Genomic DNA, 21,132 nt, shown 5'->3' on the forward strand with positions numbered 1-21,132 from the left:
GAGCTTTCTCACATCCATCAGCTCCTCATGCTGCCTGTGAGGCAGGCAGAGCTGGAGCTGTGAGGCACTTTATAGAAGGGAACACTGAAGCCTCAAGTCACAGAGCTGGGGAGTAGTGGAGCCCAAGGCTCTGGCCTCCTGCCTCCCAACCCACGCAGCTCTGCTGGGCTGTCCTGGCAAGGGGAACATGGCAAGCCAAGGTGAAGTGGGCCCGAGGTCAAGCTGGGATTTAGGGCCCCACAGCCTGGGTTCTAAGCTCAGCACCATCATTTCCAGTGTATAATTCTGTGAAATTCTTTTTTTTTTTTTTTAATGTTTGTTTGTTTATTTTGAGAGAGACACAGCAGGGGAGGGGCAGAGAGAGAGAGAGAGAGAGAGAGAGAGCGAGCGAGAGAGAATCCCAAGCAGGCTCTGCACTGTTAGCATGAAGCCCAATTCAGGGCTCGATCTCATGAACCCTGAGATCATGACCTGAGCCAAAATCAAGAGTCAGACACTTAACTGACTGAGCCACATAGGCGTCTCTACCCTGAAATTCTTTCAACTTCTCTGGGTCTGAGTTTTCTCCTCCATATGAGAGAAAGGTGACGTGAGGATGAAATGAGATCACACTGTAAAAACCTCCCTCCGGGGAAGGGGCGATTTGATGAACTTTTAATTCCCTTACCTTCAGGTAAAAAATGTAAACTTGAAAATGTATCCTGAATTATCAGGGGAGGTCAATATTTAAAAGAATTTTTTGATAAAGTGACGTAACCCCTTACCCATCACTTTAGTGATAACATTTTCAGGTACAAGTTAGGGCAGGGAGGACTCAGACAGGAACACAAAAGGTGCCTGGGGAGGGAAGTCTGTGTTGAGAGCTCCTAGGATCCCCTTGGGGCCCTAACGTGGGCGCTCATCCCCCTACCTGGCTCCCCAGCTCCCTGAGCTGAGGTAGATCCCTGACTTGAGTCCATTTGAACACAGCCTCCCCAAATCCTGCGAAGGTCCAAACTTGACAGGGCTGTGTCACCAGGCAATACCATCTGACATTTGCAGGACTGTTCTGCAGCTCTGGAGGCCACTTGCACCCACTTCCCTGAGCCTCACAACAACACTGTGAGGAAAGCTCAGCACCATTCCCATTTGCCAGCTAGCACAACCAAGGCTCAGAAGGAGGAAGTTCCCTGTTCAAGATAACACAGCTGGCCATCTATACAGTACTCATGCCCCATTCTCCACTAATCTCTCCTGCCCACCAGTTTGTTACCACCTCCAAGATTTAGGTTCTGGGCTGTACTGGCCCTAAGGATGGACTGACTATCTGGCCCCTGCGGGCGGGGTAATCCAGAAGGAAAGTCTCAAGTCTCTGGTTTGAAGCCTAGCTCCGCCATTTATTAGTGATGCGCCTTTGTACAACTTTTATTTCATCCGTAAAATAGGTAAGTCATACTTCTAATGCAGTGAGGGATGGCGAGATAATAATGCATGCAAAGCACGCCAGCGGCCCACAGGCATAGAATGGGTGCAAGTCACTGAGATGACTTCGTGGTTGGGGCAAGGCAGCCTGACTAAACGCTTGCTCCAGGGCTAGGAAAGGTCGTCCCGGGGGCACCCCCTCCTGAGGTGAGCCCCTCCTCCCACCAGTCCCGCAAGGAGGCTCGCCCGCCCTCAGGATTCTGGGCGCAGAGGCCTGGGTGGGGGCGGGCCGCCGGCGGGCTCACCTTGCGAGGGCTGCAGCTCCTCCACGACGCTCTCGGCGGCCGTCTCCTCCGCCCACGTGCCGGCCTCCACCACCTTGTAGCGGCTGCGCGGCTGGCTGAGCACGTGAGGGGCCTGCAGCGCCGCCTCGCGCTCGGCAGCCAGGTCCAGGTCCTGCTGAGCCAGGTGCGCCCGCAGCTGCCGGATCTCAAACTGCAAGAGGAGAGGGGCTGTGGGCGGTGGGCTGCGCGCGGGAGGGCGGGGCCAGGGGCGCTTTGCTCCTGGGGCGGGAGCCAGGAGCCTGGCGCTGAGAGTCCTGAGGGGTGGGTGGGGCCTTCCTTACAAATCTCCAACGACACCAGTCGCTAGAGCCTTTGACGTTTATGGAGTCTTATCCAAGTAATAAAGTGCGTTCCTGTGTGTCATCTCTGGGATACTGTGTAGTCTGGCCCCATTGTGAAGACAAGATGGCCATTAGGGGAAACACACCTGTGGTCTGTGGGAAGAGCACTGAAGGAGAGGCGAAAAACACGGGTTTGAATCTTGATCTAGTTACTTGCCTAAATGTGCGATCCAGGTGTGCCTTAATTCAGGTGTCTTACATTGATGATGAATGTAACACAGGATACCTGGGAACATCCAGGGCCAGCCTAACCAGCGGTGGGAGCCCATCCTGATGTCAGGGATCATCACCTGCTTGCTGGGCTGTCGACTGTCCATTTGTCTTCCAGCAACACCCACTTGCCTCTTCTAGGAGGTGTTCAGAAAGGGTTGGGCCCTAGTCCAGGCTCTGTAGCTTCCTGACCATGTGGCTGGGTTCCCTTATCTGTATAACAGGGGTTCTCACACCCTAGATCTCTCTGAGGACTTGGGTACTTAAATAAGGGCTTTGAAAAAAGCGGCACATATTTTGATTTTGGTTAATTATTTTTTGTTGTTGTTGGGAAAAGCCAACAAACCCAGATGCTTCTTGGGTTTGTGGCTGAAATGGCTGTTCATCCTTGGGCCTTTCTGGGCCATCTGTGCAAAGACAAAGTTGACTTCTGTCGTTGAAGGGCCTGGCTGTGGGCTCAGCTACAAGGAGAGCCTTCACTGCCACCTAGTGTCCCAAGAACACATTGCATCACTTCTGCACAACCTCCAGACAAACTCAAAGCCTGAAACAAGTGGTGGTGGAGGAGGGCAGTCCCAGGGAAGCCCAGTGCCTGGTCTCCCTACCTAGAAGATTACCTACTTGCCCATGATGCTCGGTGTCCTGCTCTGACCCCTCCCTGTAATGTTAGCCTCACACCTCCAACTCCTACCTGACAACAACATGGAACTGGGTCACAGGAATCACCAACTCAACTTGGTCAGAATAGGACTCTTCACTGCATCTGAAAATCACTCCTCAGGTGGTTTCATCTCATCTTAGCTGGAGCCAAAAATGAATCACCTCCTTTGTTTCCTTGCCTTCCCTCCCCCACCATGCAATCTGTCCCCAAGTCCAGCTCCACCTCCAAGTGCTACGCCAAGCCTGCCTGCCCCACCCCCCACCACCTTCACTGCCAGCCCTCACCTGGGCAACTGCAACTTCTACAGCCTTTTGCCATCTATTCTCCAGAAGAAGTCAGAGAGATTCTCCCAAACCTAGATCACATCATATCACCATCTTGTCTACAAATCTCAACTGGGAGGAAACTCAACTCCTTACCCTTGGCTTACAAAGCAGGTGCATGATCTGGCCCTGTCTCTCTGGCCTACTTCGCCTCATCCTTTCTCTCTTTACCTCTCCCTGTGATGCAGGGCTTCTTGTAGTTCCTTAAACACACCAAGCATGTGTTGATCTGAAGGCCACTTTCCCAGCTGTGCTGTTTGCTCACAGATCACATAGTCAGCTCCTCTGCTCAGACCCACCCCCCCCCACCTGAGGCAGCCACCCAGGCACTTTGTCATGCCAGCCTGTTTGAATTCTCTGCATTGGACTTATCACCTTCTGATATTTTATAATCTATTTTAATATTTTATTATTTTTCTTTTGGTGTAAATGAAATGCACAATTAGAGCATTCGTTAACATTAGGGTGGTCAAGTAGGAGACTGACGTTGGGACAACCTCCCAATGTCAGTGTCCACAGGTTTTGTCTCTGGGACCACTCAGTTTTTCAGAGAGCTCATCAGCCTCTGGCAGCCTCTGTGCTGGGAGCAGGGCAAGGGAATGGGGCAGAGGGTCCCATCATTATACGGAAGGATTATCACTTAATCCTCGTTTTCAGCCCTGTACCCCTTCTCTGACCCTTGCCTAACCCAGGGACCACCTGCAGAGCCCTCTGGTTCAGTTTCTCCAGAGGAAAAACCTCTATGATTCTTGTAGGATGCAGGTGTGTGGTCTCCTGGCTGTTCAGGATTGGGATGGGGCCTAAGGGGCTCAAATATTGTGTGTACAGGCTTTTAGCCAACCCCTCTCCCTTTGGTCAGCTTCCCAATCACTCCTTTCTTCCCAAACTCTCAAGGGTTCTGAGGGCAGAATTAGCCCATTTCCCTCATTATCCTCTGCAGGCACTTGAATTATAAATTCTCCATTCTGCTAGATCGGTTACCCCTTTCTCATCCACTATTTTTCTCAAATCCACTTAAGTCTCTATATTCTTTGTCCTTATGGACAGGACTTAAAGAGACACTTTCTTAATTCTTAAGTGTTTATGGTTTTTTAAATAGTGATTTTAGTGGAGTTTGGGAAAGGAGATGATACAAATATGTGTAGTCACTCCATCATTTTCTTTAAGGACTATCTTTTGGTTTTCCCCTCTCACTTCAGTGATGGTATGATGGTTAAAAGAAAAAGAAAGAAAGAAAGAAAGAAAAAAGTCCTGATGGGTAGTTTATGCCAATCTCTGTGGTGTAAATACTCCACCATAGCCAATTTCAAACTACCAACACAATGTCATGGAGAATTGGGAAGACATGTACACAAGTGGTTCTCAGGGATAAGGGCTCTAGCACAGCACTGCCACCTTCGCCCCCCTAATAAAATATAATCTATGTAAGAGCAGGGGTCTTGACTGTTTTGTTGCCTGGTGTAGAGAAGGCACTCAATAATTATTGTTGAATTAATGAATGAATGAAACTAATCAGCTCTGCTCAATTCTGTGGTTTCAGACCAAGCTCCAATCTTAGCCCAAAGCTGAGATAGTCTGAGCCCTGATCCTGCTCACACACTAAGCTCTGACCGTGAGCCCCAACCATGGTTACACACTGAACCCTGTACCTGCTCACACACTGTGCCCTATCTCTGCTTTCAGTCTAGGCTCAGACTCTGGACCTCAACAACTCAGTACTTACATGGGGCCATTGGTTGTAGATGGTAAGAAAGCAACCCTGGCTTATTATACGGTGGTCTTCTGTGCAGGGGGAGAGAGTTCAAGCTACCTCTCTGGCATCAAGGTCTCAGAGGTCACAAGGGGCCCATGAGGCAACCTTCCTGATTTCTGCTGGGGCTGGAAGCCCCTCCTTCCCAGGCTCATCTGAACTTCCCATGGGCATATGTAGACCACTTCCTCCAAGGCTGCTCGTCAGGGCCAGTAGGCCCAGCTAATGGCCTTCTAGGCCACTCTGAGCAGATGCATTATTGATAACTTGTAATTGATATAGAGCTGCCCATGAGTGTCCCACTGGAATTCAGGCCAGACAGCCAGAGGCCAGGGCTTGCCCAGCCCCAAGCCCACATGTGCAGACATAGGCACATACATTAAAACAAGTTTTAGGCTACAGATATGAACCCCAAGTATATGGGAGTTCTCCTAGACATTCATTCATTCATTCGTTCATTCATTCACTCATTCAGATAAAGCATGGTGAGGGCTATGTTAAAATTCTGTTACGTGTTTTAGAATGAAAATGTGTCTCTCAGCTTGGAAGTGAGTCCTCAGTGGCCCCATGTGAGGGGGACCGTGTCTGCTGCACTGTGGGGAGTAAATCTCCCAGGACAGTCTCAAGGGGTGACACCGGGTGGCACTTGTGGCAGGGGAGGCACGATGTGTCCAAAAGACAGAGGCCTGGTAGGTAAGAGAGCCTGGGGAGATCAACAGAAGCCACACCAGGCAGAGCCCTTTAGCCACAGCAAGATGTTTCTAGGATGTCGGCCTTTAAAGAGTGACAGGAAATCACTGAAATCTTTTGAACGGAAGGACAGGTGAGGGAGGAGGTGTTGTGGTGACTCAGGTGAGCACTTTGGAAGGACTGTGCTGACAGCATGGCGAAGGATTGGACAGAGATGGGCCAGGGTGGACCTGGGAATACCAGCTGGGATGCTATTTCTGCAACCTAGGCCAAATAACCAGAATTTGGACTAGGTTGGAGACAGTGGAGACAGGAGGTTAAGGCGACTAGTAGGAGGTAGAAGTGTCAGGATGGGCATGGATTGGAATGAGGGTGAAGGAGAGGGACATATTTTTACAAGCTTCAGAGGGTATGAGTGGCTGGATGCTCTCAGCCTGTGCCCTGAGGAGGAATGACTGACTTCCTACAGAGGAAGTGCATATAGCTAAATGGCTCTCAGCTCAGCTCAATTCAGCTCAGCTCTAGGGGGCTGTCAGGGTATTGCAGCTGGGACACTCAGAGCCTGGCTTCTGCTTCTCCTCTACTGAACATGGCCACATGTACTTCCCCAGCTGACTGAAGGGCTGTCAGGGGTCCTAGGATATCAGGACCTCATTAGTCAGTGGGTGAACTGGGGCTCCAGGGTTGGAAGAAGCCTCTGTGCTGGGAGACAGGGCAGGGGAAAAGCTAGGTCAACAGGGTGCATCAGAAACAAAGCTAGGCCCAGAATCCAGGCCTCTGGCTTCTAGCTTCACAGACTTTGTGTCAAGGAACTCGAAGCCTTAGAGACAAGATGGAAGAGACTAGGCTCAAGCAGAATACAGAGGGGTTGGTGGCTATAGGGGCCAGGAAAAAGCAGGAGGCTCCAAGTGGGGAAAAAGCAAGGGCTGGAGGCAGGCACCAGAATTCTCAGCCCTTCACCCCTCCCTCACTCTGACTTTGGGTGAGTCTCTGTTCCTCTTTGGACCTTGGTTTTACTGTGTGTTCAATAAGGCAAATGGACTAGCTGAACTCTGAGTCTATGACAAGCTCTGTGCTGGCTCTGGGAGCCTAGCTGGGAGGGAATAAAGTACAAGTGACAGGTGGCTCCTGGTGCTGTCTTGAGGGCCATCCCCTGTTCCCTGATGAAATGCCCCATTCCCGGAGGGCCGACTCTTTACAGAAAGATAACATAATCCAGAATCTCTAAAACACATTATTAACAGTGTGTAGTACACAAAAAGAGTTACTATTCATGCAAATAAGCAAACACACACACACACACACACCCAATGTTCAATTATCAAGACATAAAACAGTCAAGAGGCTGCTTAGAATTTTCATAAAGGCTGGCTTATCTAATATTTGAGTTAGCAGATAAGGACTTCAAAATAAGTGTGATGATTATATTGAATTAGGAGGAAAGATGAACAGAATGGATGTAGCATTTCAGTGGAGAAACAGAACTTGTAAGAGGAATCAAATGGAACTTCTAGAAGTTCAACATGCAATATCTGAAATTGAGAATTCCATTGGATGGGCTTAACAGCAGACCAGACATTGTAGAAGATAAGATTGTTGGACTTGAGGGCAGGTCTACAGGAAAATATTGCAACATATGGCCAAAAAAAAGGAGGCGGGGGGGGGGGGGGGGAGGGAGAATGAGTGATCAAAATAGGTCTAAGAGAGATGTGAGACATGCTCAAAGGGCCTAACATAGGCAAGCAGAATTTCAAAAGGAGAAGGAAAGGATAAAGCAAAAACAATCAGTAAAGAAATCATGGTCAAGAACTTTCCCAATATAATAAAAAAAATCCACAAATTCAAGAAACTCAGAGAATCTGAAGCAGGATAAATACAAAATATGCACACCTAGACACTCTGTGGTCAAACTGTTGAAACCAGTTAAGAAGAAACATCCAAGCTCTCCAGGGCTCATGTGGGCCTGGGCCTTGGGCCTCGAGGGGCAAAGGCACATGGTGGCTCTGATGACAAAATGAAGCAAATTTTCCATTGGCAAACTGGCCTGGGGGAAAAAAAGACCATCCCGAGACTCAGGGAGAATGAAAGTGCAGTCACAGCCCTTCTTAATGCATATCATTAGCTAAGTATTTCTATCAGATAACCTGACCAGATCAGCCAGCATCCACAGGGAAGCCCTCAGCATGCATTACAGAGTGAGTCAAGGCCTCTTCCATTGGGGCTGGGCTTTTAATGCATGCCCAGGTGGGGCCAGACCCCTGGGGCGGCAGAGCTGGCACACCCAGTACATCTCTGCCTATAATGGTCTGGTTTGTGGAGTACACTTGACACGGCCTTGGCCTGATCAATGCACACTCTGGCCAGAAGCTCGATGCTATCTAATGCAAGAACAATAATTTTCTTCCATCCTATTAGTGCTGTCTGCACAGACTGCCCTGCCTTCAAACCTATCTGCTATTGGGATGGCATCCAATGTTTATTTCCATTAGTTTCGCCATTGTTGGTAACAATAAAAATCAGGAGACAGTTGCAAACTAATGATTTAGGAGCAGGGGGAAGCTGAATTCGACCTTGGCCCCTTTCCATCCATTGTGAAGATGACTAGTAGTTGGCCATAAATTTAAATTATGGCAAAAGGATAACATAAGTTATTCCTCTGATGGCTAATTTTATCAGCTAAATAGGCTTGTCATTAAAGCTATCGGCTGTTTTACAAATCACTTCCCATGCTTAAACACACACACACACACACACACACACACACACACACACACTTCCCTTCCGACAGTGGAGATCTTGAATAATCCAGGTAACAAAGGCGATTGTGCTGAGCTGGGGACTTGTGGCCTCTGCGGGAAAAGTGGGGAAGTGGGGGGCTCTCTGGAATGAGTCAGATCAAGCACCACCCCTAGAACCAGGATAGGACCCTTTTCTGCTCTTTCCAATCTGCTGATGGCCATGGAAGCCCTTCTCTGAGTTGGCGGCCCAGCCTCAAAGGTGAGAATCTGTGCAGCCATTGGCGTTCTCTCAGAGGTGCTGAGCACCGGGGATCCTGGGTCCCAAGCAAGGTCCGCAGATCACCTCCCACCACCTAACAAGTGGGTTACGACCCCTGCACGATCCCTGCACCTGAAAATGGAGCAGATGGAGAGGGAGGAGCAGGACACGGCCCTTCCCCCCACCGCCTACTTCCACCAGAAATGCCTATTGCTTGGGGTCAAGATTATTATTCTGTTTCTTACAGAAAAAGGTCAAGGTGACTTGCATCATCCAGAGAGGATTAATAGATGTGATTGTGCCCACGGGATGGGGGAAAGGGGTAAAGAACGTCGTGAGCCCATGGGCCTCATTTTATGGATTAGTCCCCGTGCAAGTGACTGTTTTCTTGCTGGGCACATAGACCACTTTAGTCTGCATCTGGTGCCTTAAGTGTGACTGTGAAACTGAGTCCCATCTACGAAATGGGGGCAGAAGCCTGGCTAATAAAAACCTGTACACAGTTCTCTACTCTCCCCTTCTCTACTTCTCCCCTGCTGAAGGAAGAAAACTGCAAGGACTTAGAAGGAGCTACAAAATGGGAGGAGCCTGGAGGCCAGACTGACTGTGTCGAACAGTGGCCCACCACCCCCTGTCCACTGCAACCTGCACTGGGCTGTGATGTGACAGACAAACTCTTCTTGTGGTAGGTCACTGACATTTCGTATTTGTTTGATGTAGCAGCTTGTGTTACTCTGCCTGACAGTGACTTGTACAGACACCCCAGGCCTGGTGTAGGCAAGCAGACCCTGACGCTGCGTTCCATCCCTGGCCCTCTACCACGAACTGTGTGGCCTGGGCAAGCAACGGCCTCTCTCAGACATTGTCTTCCCATCTATAAAGGGGTTAATAATACCTAGCCTACCCACTCTAACCACAAAGCCAAAGGGAGTTAAAATACACTGGAGCGCCTGGGTGGCTCAGTCGGTTAAGCGTCTAACCCTTGGTTTCAGCTCAGCAGTTTGCATGAGCCTGCTTGGGATTCTCTTTGTCTCTCTCTCCCCCTCCCAGGTGCCCTCTCCCTCCCAAATAAATAAAGAAACTTAAAAGAATTTTTTTAAATACATGGAAGCACATTTGTAAGTGGCCACCATTATACAAATGATTTAGTATATTTATTTTCTCTCTCTCCCCTTTTTTTTACATTCCCAGAAAGACTCTGGTAGGCTGGACTTTATATATGTTACTTGACTTAGTCTGATCCTTATAGCATCCTGGTGGCATAAACCTTGTTTCCTCCGTTTTTCCAACAAGGAAATCGAGGCCCAGGGATTAAGGGGGAAGCTAGTCATTGGTGGAGTGGAGGTTGGAATCTTGCTTGCTGGCTCCTTGTCTAAGAGGGCTCCCTCCACCCTCCAGGCTGCCCCCACACAGGACTCCTCTTTCAGGGACTGAAGCTTGCCCAGGGCCCAAGACTGTCCTAAGAGGTTCACTGAGCTCCACTGGCCTCCTTGCAGGCTAGGCCTCGAGTCGCCCTAGATACCTGGGTTTTTGCTAATGGTCTCAGGGTGAATGGTACTCAACTTAGAGAACTTCCTTCTGTCCTTCCCAAAGGACCCTGGAGAAAAGAAATAAATTTTGACTGTGAGCCAGGTTGGATCCTATTAACACTGGGCCAAAGGCAAAGCTTACAGGGCAAAGAGCAAGTACAATGGGGACTTCAGAACAGGTTTCAGAATTAGAGCAAGATCCTGCGCACAGCTGTACATAAAGCTTCAGAAGTGGTTTCTTAAGACGAGTTGGAAGAATTTAACCGCATACAGTGATTTAACCGCTGTATCTAAAACAGCTTTAATCTCTGAAGCAGTCAGAACACAGGGACAAAAGCTCATGCTATCTCTCCAAAGGATAGTAACTAGCATCCCACCTCTGGAATCCATCTATGTATCAGCAAAATTAACCCCTAAGGACATCCTGGCCAGGAGTCTCAGACAGAGAGTAAAACACAAGTGAATGAGAAGGAACTTTCATCAGCAGAAGGACTGTTGAATTTGGGGGTCTGAGGCTATCTGCTTCTGTCACAGAAGTGAGCAACCTGGAAGCAGGATGCAGAAGGCCTGCCAGAGCTTAGGCAGGGGAAGACTGACCAACAGAGTATCCTCCTTCCCCGCTGGCCCCAGATTTCCAGAAGGAATCTGTTCAGGGTGAGCTGAGCCCATCAGTCAGAAGAGATGATGGAAATACGGGAAGCAGGGCAATGAGCCACAAGAGTTCTGTTTCCATCCTAATCTTCTAACTGCTGTGTGAAGTTGGGCACACCTCTCCCCCTCTCTGTGCCTCAGATTCCCCCATCCGCCAAATCTAGGATTCTGCCAGATGCCCTCTAAGGATGCTTTCATTTATAACATAAAGTGGTTCTGGGGCACCTGGGGTGTGGCCTGTGGTAAGAAATGAGCTGCCACATGGCACAGAAGATAAAATGTACAAGATATTCATGTAAGAAACCTGCACACTGTGTCACCCAAGAGTCTCTACAGCACTTTACCTCTGTGGTCTTCCTCCCCAAACCCATAACTCCAATCTAGTCATGAGGAAAACATCAGACAAATCCCAACTGAGGAGCATCCTACAAAATACCTGACCAGTACTCCAAATGGTCAATATCATTAAAAACAAGGCAAGTCTGAGGAACTTTTATAGCCAAGAGGAGACTAAAGAGACATGATGACCAAATGTAATGTGGTGTCCTGAATGGGATCCTGGAACAGATAAAAGATGTTAGATAAAAACTAAGGAAACGGGAACAACGAATGGACTCTAATAATAACATACCAATATTGATTTATTAATTGTAAGAAATGCATGATATTAATGTGAGACGGTCTCAGGGAAATTGGGTGTGGGGTATACACGGGAACTCTGTACAATCTTCATGACTTTCCTATAAATCTAAAACCGTTCTAAAAAAATAGTTTATTTTAAAAAGAGCTAAAGATGAGTAAAGTCTTGAGAAATATTTACACAGATTCATCTTGGGGAAAGAGCAGGATGAATGCAAATTTGGTGTTTCATTAAACTGAAATTCTACACACTTCATGGGAAGTTTGGTAAATTTCAACGTTTTAGGTAGTGCATACAAATTCGATTTGGAAATTGCTTTATTAAACTAGGAGAATTCCAGCAGGGAGACAGAACACAGGAGTGTTTGACAAAGATGATTGAAATGACCTGGAGTGGGGTTGGAGGTAGCAGGGAGGTGCGCAGCAGGAAGAGACTCTTAGGAAATGCTGTTGAGACAGCTGAGTAGAGCTGGGTCTGTGCCTGTGGGAGAGCTACGCTCAGGCTGTGGTTTAAAGATACCCTGGTGCATAATCTGGCCAATGCCTTCAACTGAGCACCAAGAAGCCATATGGATAGAAAAATAATGTAGAAAGACTCTAAGCAAGGTGGGCTGGGAAAGAACAGTATTCCATTAGGACAACTGAGTCTATTCCTGGCTCTAAAAGCCCTCAATCAACTGTGAACTCTTGGGAAAGTCACCACTCCTCAATTTTCTTAACTGTAAAATAAATGGGTGTATGTCAGGGAGGGGCTGGGCTGGCATTAGTTGCCATTCATCATGTGCCGGGTTTTAGGTGACATAATGTCAGAACCATCCTTCAAGGAGTTTTACTATTGCTCTTTTTCAGACTAGGAAAACCAAGGCCCACACAGGTCCCACCAGTGACCAAAGCTACAAGGCCAGGAAGTGGCCAAGCTGGCTTTGCACTCAGGTCTGTTGCTGAAGTCTCTCCTAACCATTCCAGGCGCTATCCTCTCAGAGTGGTTGGCTGCCCTGATAACGCCATGAGCACCCTCATTTTTTAAGGGTATTTGTAGTCCAGTCAAGTCTCAAACCTAGTCCCAAAACACAGGTGGAAATGAGGTAGGTGTCCACTGGCCCCGCCTGTGGAGTGGAGAGCAGCATCCATGGTTCCTCTGCTCTCACCGGGCCCCCTCCCGCCCTCCCTGTGGCCCGCTGGGATTCCAGTCCAGCTGCCTCTTTCTGCTGTCTCAACTAAGATTACAGGCTTCAGGTGTTTTTTAAATTAAAACGGTTTGTTTCTTTCTGTTCATCTCTTTTCCAGATGTCACTACCTAGAGGGAATCTGTCTTTATTTATTGGCTCTTTCCTGTGCAGAATCCAAGGGAGTCTCCCTCTGGCCGAGCCCCCTAGGAAGGAGGGCACATGTGGGGGGTGACCTAAACCAGGACAGCAGGAACACGCGGTCTCTGGGGGCTCAGGACAGGAGTCCTGCTGGAAACCACTGGGGGTGGGGTTGCCATTAGGGTTTTCTCTCAGCTACGTGGCCCATGTGGTGTTGATGTGAGGCTGCTGTAGGGTCAGCTTGTTCTCTGCCGGGCTGGGAGGCTGTGTGTGAATTTATGAAGGGCAGATATGGCACCCTGTGGGCGTCTATCATGTGGCCACTGAGGCAGAGTGTTCATTTTCCGATTAGACAGTAGACTGAGAGCTGCCTGACTAAGCTCCAGCCAGGTCCTGGATGTCACCCAGATCTGTCCTCTCTCCTCTTCCTCTATACCTCTGTCTGTCCCAAACCTAGGCCTCTCTACCCAGGCATCCTGTCTCCATTCCTGCCCTCACCCATCCTGCCTCCAACAGCAGCCAGAGAGATCCATCAGAAACTCCAAACTGATCAGATCTCCTACCCCTGCTTCTAACACTCCAGGCCTCACCCTTCCCTATAGGCTGGAGCCCAAGCTCCCTGATCAGCCAGGCAGGCCCTTCCCAAGACTGCCTCCAGATCCTCCTACTTTCTCCTGCTGCTCATACTCCGAATGGCCCTAAGCGCCCCTGGTACAACAGCTGCTCTAGTGCCTCACCTGTCCCCTCTGCCAGACATCTGTCTCCAAGAGACCCTGCCCGATGTCAGCTCCCCTGGAAACCCACCACTCTCCTGTCCCTGTGGCATGCAGAGCCCCCAGGCACGTCCCTGCTGAAGCATGCATGCACCAGATTGCCACTGTTTATGGGCCTGCCACACTCCTTGAGTCACCCAGAGCCTCATGAGGGTAGGGGCCAAATCCTCTCCACGACAGTGCTCCTAGAGCCCGGCACAGGTTGGGATGGTGCTGGCTGACCAGATGCATGGGTGAGAAAATGAAGCTGAGTCCAACTACTTAGGGGCTAGGATATTGGTCTTCCTGTCCACAGCTCTGGATAGACCGCCCTACACCCAGGATCCCTTGGATAATGTGCTCCTGAGGGCTATGTCCCCTGATGTCCCCTCATCACCCATAAGCATTTTGTGTTCCCAAAGTAGATAAAAAGATTTGGTTCCCTGACAGACATTCCAAGGAGATGATTTTGAAGACTCTGTGTGCCGGTTCGTGGTGACATTCCACAGATTTCCCACTCCCCCCACCCCCCCCAGCTCTTCCTCCAGCTATGAGAGGTTGGGGTTGAGGGGCCAAGAGACCCACAATGTGCGGGGCGCTGGGCTGAGGGAAAACATGAGTCAGGCAAGGCCTGCCCTTGTGGAGCAGTCCACTCAGTGGGAGAAGCAGTCCCGGGTGCAAATAATGACAGCCCATGGCAGCAAGTGCCCCGTGCTCTCTGGAGGCCAACAGCAAGGGCTGGTGGGTAAAGGAGCAGTGGCTGTGGTGAAGGGGGAGTGCCATGTTTTGTGGAAAAGCAAAGACTTGCAGGCTGTGCACAAGTTCAATAGGCAGAGCTTGCAAGGGGTAAGGATTCAGGAGAGGGGCACAGCACAACCAAAGCTAAGAGACAGGATGGCATGGGGCTTGTCAGAATGACAGGTGACTCCACCTGACTCCATCAGAGTGTTCACGTACGAGATGAATGAGGCATGAGGTCGACAAGACAGACAGCTGTGTGCGGCCCTCAGACCTCATTGAGAGTGCCTGGGTGCTCGGCTATGGGGCAGGGGGAGGGAACCAAGGGGTGTGCATCCTCACCACACCGCAAGCCAGAAGTGCTCAGCCCCACGTGGGGCAAGTAGCTGGGGCATTCTATGCCTGGATTGGCCCTGGGCACTAAGGGCGGGGGCATAGCTTATGTGGCTCACAGGGCAAGGGGCAGTGGAGTGTCCTCTCCCCAGCAGCCAAGGCGTAGGCCAGAATGACAGTCCATCCTCTCACACACCTTCCACCACCTTGCTAGCTAGTCCCCTCTCTGGCATTCCTACTCTGCGCACTGGGTACTAGAACACTGCTTCACTGGAAGCTGTGTTTCTACAGAGCTCTGGAGCCTTGTTGCAGGACCCAGCTAGACAAGCCCTCTCCCTGGCCCAGCTGTCCAGCCCCCCTGGCTCTGCCGAGCACGGTCTCCCAGGGCCTGTCACCTTTTTCTCTTCCCTGCAGCTCCTAGAAGACAGAGAAGTGCTAACAACTCTTTGGGGTGTCTGTGGTGGGGGGGGGGAGGGTCCTGAGTGGTGACTGGCCCGCACTGGTGCCTGCAACCTCTACAGACAGAAGTTGTCCCCTGCTCTAGAGACCACTGAGCTGAGAAGACTCTGATGAACTGAGTTGGTGACTCAGCTGGCTCAGGTTGGAGAGCTGACTGGTCACTGTGGTACCAAAACAAAAGCACCCAGGCCTGGCTGCGCTGAGCAGGAGTGACCTTAGAGACTTGTTTCCCACTCTCGGGGCCTCAGGCTCCCTTTGTGTCTTTGGGGGCCCAGCTGCTCTGGCTTCCTGCAGCTTTAGGCACCAGCAGGGCCCTCAGCCCTGGACAGACTGGAAGTGGTAGGGCGTTACCCCTTGCTCCTGACAGATCTGCGTCAGTCTCTCCAGCTGCTCGTCTTGGATGACCTTGGCCTTCTCGTATTGCTGGATGACCATCTCCATCTCCACCTTCACAGGCAGGACATAAGCTGGAAGAGAGACAGCTCTGTGAAGAACTTGGCAGTAGCAGGGCTCAGGCTGGGAAGGGGCCGGTCCCAGCATTCAGTCAGCAGCAGGTTCAGTCCAGGAGCAGTTCCTAGAGGGGCCAGGGGTGTAGGGCTTGCGGGGAATGTCTAGGTACCCAATAGCATCCAGGCAGTAGAAAAGGGCCAGAATCGTAACCAGTGGTGACTGAGATATCTGTTTTTCTTCTTTTCCCTAGTGATAACACCCTTACTTTTGGCTGTGTGCACAGCTGCCTAGAGCAAGGACTATGTTTTCTAGTCTCCTAGGCAGTTATGGGCAGCCATGAGACCACATTATGGACAATGGGATGAAAGAGGTGTGATGCAGCAGCTTCCAGGAGCTGGTATTGATGAGGAAGTGGAAATATTGGAACCCTCACTCACTGCTGGTGGGAAAGTAAATTGGGGCAGCCACTTTGGAAAAACTCTTTAGGAGTTCCTTAGATGGTTAAACACAGTGACTACATGGCCCAGCGATTCAATTCTTGGAGAAATGAAAACATATGTCCACACAAAAACTTGTACATGAATGTCCACAGCAGCCCAAAGTGGAAACAAACTTAATGCCCATCAGTTGATGGATACAGAAAACGTGCTCCATCCATACAAAGGAGCACTATTCAACAATAAAAAGGAATGAAGTTCTGATACATATGCTACACATGGATGAACCTTGAAGACGTTTTTGCAGGGTGAAAGAAGTCAGACACAGCAGACCACATATCATATGGTTCCATTTCTATGAAATGTTCAGAAGATGCAAATCTATAGAGACAGGAAGTGGATTAGTGACTGCCTAGGGCTGAGAGGCTAATGTGGAGTGACTATTAGTGGGTATGGGCTTTCTTTCTGAAGTGGCAAAAATGCTCCAAGCTTAGATTTTGGTGATATTTGCACGAATCTATGAATATACTAAAAGCCATTGAATTGTGCACTTCAAATGGGTGTTTTACGGTGTGTGACCTATATCTTAATAACAATGTCTAAAAAGAAAAGGCATCTGGAACTTTCCTTTCGCCTCTTTATCTTCGTCTCTTCCTTCTTCCTAGCTGCTGAAATGAGGATGTGATGGCTGGCACCGGAGCAGCCATCTTGGGCCATGGGTGACTTTGTAAAGTAGACTATATGCAGCAGAGCAACAAAATGGGAGGAGCATGGAATCTTGACTACAGAGAGTGCCACATCAGCCCCGGACTTCCTACCTGCAGACTCTCATGTGACAGAAATAAGCTTCTGTTTTGTTTAAGTCCCTGTTATTCTGGGTCTGTTACTCATAGACAATCATATCAATCACTGATGCACACACTGAGACCCAGAGCAGAGAGACTAGACTCTGGATTGGAGGGTCCCAGTGGTAGCCCCATAGGCCTCTCCCTTGGGCAGTTCTCTGGGCTCTGTGGAAGTCAACTCCTGACCCAACCCTTGTGCTCTGGCCTTCACACTCTCATATCTCACAGAACCAAGCTCTTCCTGACTCGACAGAAACCCCAGTCACATGCCTCTATTGCCACTGTATTCTACAATCTCCACATCTCCACTCTTCAAGTCCCTTTTCCACCCACAGTGTCCCACCCTCCAGATGTTCTCTGGCTGCTGCAGGGATCATGCAGAGAAGAGAAAGCATAACTCTTGCTTGCTTCTAAACTTGAGGGCAGCCCACATGTCCTGCAGACCTATCTCCAGGTTCCAGAGGCTGGACCAAGCGGCTTCTGCCTCCTCAGATCTCTGCTGAAGCCAGTTCACACCCAGGGCAAGAGAAACAAATTAATGCCCACACATGCACACAGCACATGCCTATCCTGCAGCTCCCAGTGGCACAGCAATGCCTGATTTGTATCAGGAAAAGGGGAGGGGACAGCTGGGAAGAGTATCACAAGGGCTGTCAAGATCCATCAGTGTGAGGGTGTCCAGCTGTCCACAGCTGGCAGAGAAGAGCCAGAAGGCACTGTTCCTTCCCTGAAGGAATGTTCTCATAAATGGAGCCAAGAGCAGGGCCCTGAGCAGATGGGGGTGAGTGAACGTATGAAGAACACTGGTGGGTGCCAACAATCCTACTTTCCACTTCTGGCTCATCGCCTGCTCTGCTGTGTGACTATTCTCCCTCTTGGTCTCAGTTTCCCCAGTTACCAAATGACAGGAATGGACTAGATGATCTCTCAAAGCCTTCCCACTTGGGCCTTTCAGTTTGATAAAGATTCTGGATTAAGAGATCCCTGACAAGACATCATACCTCACGCTGCTAACTGGATAGGATATGGGGTGGGGACAGGGAAAGGGTGCCCTGCCAAGGGATGAGACCTCAGGATGAGGCTGTCCTTTCTGCCTCAGGCTCCCTAGTCCCTGACAAAGGTTGTCGGGGTACTCTCACAGCCACAATTTCTGTCATTTGCAACCAAAATTCAGGGCTGGAATAACTTTAGAGTCTATATACTATACAGTCTATAGTCTTAGCAGTCTATCCCAGTGATTTAAAACTGTTCCAAAGGGCCAGAAGATCCTCAGAGATGCCCCCAGGGAGAAGAGAGGGGGCACGGAGGTGGGCTCTGGCGCCCTGCTCCGAGTCATCCAGAGCAGCCCCACTTTTAATCCATTTTTCACACTGGGTAGCTGCATGAGATTTTGCAGAAGAAAGGGGTTTGCTACTTAAAAAAAAACTTAAAAGCTTAGGACTCCTCATCTGCTCACGCCTTGCCCCTCCATGTGACCACCTGGCCTGAAGCTGCCTGCACTCCAGCAGAAGCCCACCTCCTAGAGGCAGACCAGCCCATCTGTGGGTGGCTCTGTGCCTAGTCTGCCTGAGGAGAGTGGGCCTCCCTGTCATGTCCCCAGAGGTCCAAGGACCATCCTCTGGAACCCAGAGTTGGTTCCACCCTCTTCCCCCTCCCCAGACCACCCATCCCATCCCGGTACCCTGTCCTGTACTTCAGGGACAAGGCTTCTGGTCTCCTCTTCAGCCAAGCATCCCTCCTCTGGGGGGTCACACTCTGGTCTGTCACCACTTTCTGGAAATACATGAACCACCCGGGTCAGGGCATAGCCCTCTAGATGAGGTGGCTCAGGAGGAAGGGTGGCCTTGCCTCTGATGGTAGCAAAGGCAATGATAAAGTGGAATGGATCAGACACTCACTGGGATGGACACCTAGATGGGAGCATGTGCTACTAAAACTGGGTGAAGCACCAGCCAAAACCCAAACCAAGCCAGCAACTCCCATAGAAACCTTCTCTAGTTGTTTGCAGCTCGACAGGCTTGGGAGGGGCACCCCCCTGCTGGACACGCAGGTGAGACGGACCCTGCGGGGAGCAACACCTTGACCAGTAACCTGGACAAAGCCAGTGGCGAGTCTGCAGGCAGCAGGGAGCCAGGGTAGGTGTGTGTTGGAACGCTCAGGATGTACAAAGCCACTGCTCCCAGAATAGCAGGCCCTGCTGTGAGCACTCACATGAAGGGCTGGCCATCCAGACATACAATAAATAGTTATGTGGTAATGAACACTCAAGTGTTTGCACGTGACATCTGGCCAGTACGTGTGGTTCCTGAACACATGACATCAAGTGAGCAGTGACAGGCTTGGTCTCTCCATTGCCAATAGTTTCCATCCTCCAATCCCTGAGGCTGGCGGGGTCATCCCTCCCTCCCACCCCATATCACATGGTCTCTCTCCTTAGTTGATAGCTCCATGTTCTATAGCAGCCACCTACCACCCTGCCAGCTCTGCCGACCCATTTGGACCACTCACCATCAATGACCCTCTTCACCCGCCAGATCCGGAGCATGATAATGAGGCTGATGGCGTCCCAGGGGCTCCTGGGCCCATTAGCCACGGTGGACGCCACCATCGGGGCCAAGGACAGGATGATCACAGCCCCGTCAAACACCTGTGAGAGGAATTGGATTTCAGTGCCCTGGGCCACCTTCCTGAATGTCCCAGAAACAGGCAAAGCATCTGGTGCTGGCCAGTTTCTCCAGGAGGTCTGTTTCCACATCAGAAGGTCACCCTTATCCGTGGCTGCCTCTCCTGAAAGTCCTCAGTCTTTAGGGACCTCCCACTCGCAGACATGCCCCTGAGCACTCTTTCCTCTTAGAGACCTCAGCCCATCCCCAGCCTTTGTTCAGATGGCCTTGGGTTGCTTCCAGCATCTTGTCCCTTGGGATGGGGACTGCATTCCATGTCCCAGAGTTCCTGTTCCAGCCTTGCTGAATCCCTCACTGGCAGTGGGGGCTGAACGCAGGATCCTTCCCCTGGGGTAACAGGAGCCCAGAGCCTGTATCTCATTTCTATCTGGCATTGAGTCTCTCACCGTGCAGGGAGGCAGGGCTAGGAGAGGAGGGGGCCCAGCATGGGCGATACAGCCTTGGGCCCTGACCTTCTATCTGCCTGTTCCAGCTTGGCCTTGATCTGTGACTTCCATGGGCCAGGCCTCTATGTTTGCTCCCAGCATTAGGCCCAAAGAGGCTAAAATGTGGATGTTGGGTGGGGTTGGGGGTGAGGAAGCAGTTGGGCAGCAGACACTAACCACTTTGCCTTGTCCTAAGTGCACAAAACCCCCAGCAACAGCCAGCCTTCCTTGGCACCTCATCTCCACCCACTGCACCCCACCCCCTACATGATGCAGAGCAGCTGGATGCTCTACAGAGACACAGGCTGGGAGGAGCCTGTATGGTTTCCTGCCCAGCTCTCCAACCACCAGGCCATTTGAGAGTGGACTTACTTGTTTGAAAACACCTTTCACAGCTTTTCCAAATGATTCAAGAATACCTTTTCAAATTTTGCAGAATTTAGAGAAGTTTTAGACTGTCCCTTTGCCAGGAACCTTCTCAGTCTGCCCACCTCCCGACCCTCAACAGCACAGCTGCGGGGACTCCTGCATCCAGTGTGGGAGGACAGGGCCTTTTTGATGCTCCCACCCTGAGGTGGGTGGGACAGTGGCATTTTCCAGCTCCCAGGATGGCTAAGCGTAGGTAGGGGGTAGGTGTGGACACTGGCCTTTACCTCTATTTTGTTTTCGATGTAATCCCAGATCCCAAGTACTATAATCCGCAGAACAGTCTGAGGAGAGGAAATGAAAGAAGAGGTTATGTTTACTGCTCTCCAGCCCCTGCCCCTCCCCCTAGCAGAGAAGATCCTGGAGCTCAGAATCAGGGTGGGCTGCTGCCTCCTTATTCAGTAATGGGAACCGTCTTCACTATCTGCTGAGTGTTTCTCAGACCACATGCCCTCTCCACCACAGGTCGAGTGCCTCAGCTCCAGTCTGCATCACCATCACCATCTGTGCAACCCCTCCCCACCACCTGCCCCTGCTCAACACCCTGCAGTGCAGAATATACCTGGATCCTTTGAAACAACACTCAAACCTGTCTCCCTCTCCAGAGTCATCTCCTGCACTCCTGTCATGCCACAAATCTACAAACATGCAAGCTCTTTCCTCTTTCACCTTGTCTTTGCATGTGGCAGACTGACGGTTCACTCCTCTTCCCTTTAATCTCTTCTCTTTTTATTTTAGAG

The 21,132-nt window shown here is 50.4% G+C and overlaps 1 protein-coding gene across 1 annotated transcript in view; it reads right to left on the minus strand.

Moving 5' to 3' along the window:
• The window catches only part of TMEM266 (transmembrane protein 266), a 51,731-nt gene that overhangs the window by 14,560 nt on the left and 16,039 nt on the right, over positions 1-21,132 (minus strand). Inside the window, exons 3-6 of the mRNA XM_049614144.1 lie at positions 20,620-20,676; positions 19,366-19,504; positions 15,477-15,592; positions 1,707-1,896 (exon numbers count right to left, since the gene is read on the minus strand). Coding sequence (XP_049470101.1) covers positions 1,707-1,896; positions 15,477-15,592; positions 19,366-19,504; positions 20,620-20,676 — 502 coding nt within the window. The remainder of the gene's footprint in view (positions 1-1,706; positions 1,897-15,476; positions 15,593-19,365; positions 19,505-20,619; positions 20,677-21,132) is intronic.

The sequence above is a fragment of the Panthera uncia genome (genome assembly GCF_023721935.1).
Source record: "Panthera uncia isolate 11264 chromosome B3 unlocalized genomic scaffold, Puncia_PCG_1.0 HiC_scaffold_1, whole genome shotgun sequence".
NCBI lineage: Eukaryota > Metazoa > Chordata > Mammalia > Carnivora > Felidae > Panthera > Panthera uncia.